Source organism: Alligator sinensis, unplaced genomic scaffold, assembly GCF_000455745.1.
Source record: "Alligator sinensis unplaced genomic scaffold, ASM45574v1 scaffold1575_1, whole genome shotgun sequence".
NCBI lineage: Eukaryota > Metazoa > Chordata > Crocodylia > Alligatoridae > Alligator > Alligator sinensis.
Genome location: NW_005843253.1, coordinates 72543 through 73545, shown reverse-complemented (window position 1 = coordinate 73545; position 1003 = coordinate 72543). Strand labels below are relative to the sequence as shown.

Sequence of the window (1003 nt, the reverse complement as noted above, 5' to 3'; positions counted from 1 at the left end):
GCGACTGCAAGGGCCAGCGGCAGGTGCTGGGGGGCAGCAGTGGCTACGTCAGTGACGGCCCCGGCAACTACTCTGTCAACGGCAACTGCGAGTGGCTCATTGAAGGTGGGGGCGCTGCGCCGTGCCGCGCCGCATCGTCCTTAGGATTCAGGGTTAATGCTGGGCGGTGGGCTGGTCGTCATTAGGCGTCAGAGTCAACAGGGGTCGGGAGCAAAGGCTTTGTTCTTTGTGCTCAGGTTCCTTTCACAGCACTGGCGGTTGGGTTGTCATTAGGCTTCAGAGTGAACACTAGGAGAAATTAAAGCTAGCGCCCATAGCTAAAGTAGATAATCACTGTAATCACTAAGCTCCAGGGTCAACCGGGGGCTGATAGCTACAGAATCAGCTTGGGCTGGAAGCGCTGTTGTCGCCACTAGCATTTAGAGTCCAGGGGCCTCGCAGCCCCATTGCCCTCAGATCCCAGCGGCAGCGCGGAGCACCGCTGTCGTTGTTAGGTTTCAGCGTCAACACTGCTTTCAGCGCTGGTTCTGGGCTCAGCTGCTGCCCCGTGGGGGTGGGGGGGTGTCAGGTGAGAGCTGGGGGTGTTCCCTCGCAGGTCCTGACCCCACTCCCCCCCGCTAGCCCCCAGCCTGCAGCACCGCATCCTGCTGACGTTCACATTCATGGACACGGAGTGCACCTATGACTACCTCTTCGTCTACGACGGCGACTCGCCGCGCAGCCCCCTGCTGGCCAGCCTCAGTGGCAGCACCCTGCCTCCCCCCATTGAAGCCACGTCCGGCAAGGTACCAGCCCTGCATCCCAGTGCAGGAGATGGGGGGGGGTGTTTGGGGGGGCTCTAGGGTGACCATGGACCATATCATATCAGAGGGAGTATGGGGGGCTGTGAATGAAGGGGTTGGGGGTCTGGGGGGTGCAGGTTTCATGGCTATGGGGCTGGGGGGGCAGTGAACTCAGGGGCATGGGGTATTGGGGGGGCCAGGGGCATGGGCTGACCTGCCTC

The 1003-nt window shown here is 61.7% G+C and overlaps 1 protein-coding gene across 1 annotated transcript in view; it reads left to right on the top strand.

Annotated features, from left to right (window-relative positions):
* Positions 1–5: 5 nt before the first annotated feature.
* MEGF8 (multiple EGF like domains 8) overlaps positions 6–1003 on the top strand; it is a gene marked incomplete at its 5' end in the record, with an annotated part of 21780 nt that continues 20782 nt past the window's right edge. The window contains 2 exon segments of the mRNA XM_025194582.1: positions 6–105; positions 622–785. Of these exon segments, the coding sequence (XP_025050367.1) occupies positions 6–105; positions 622–785 (264 nt within the window).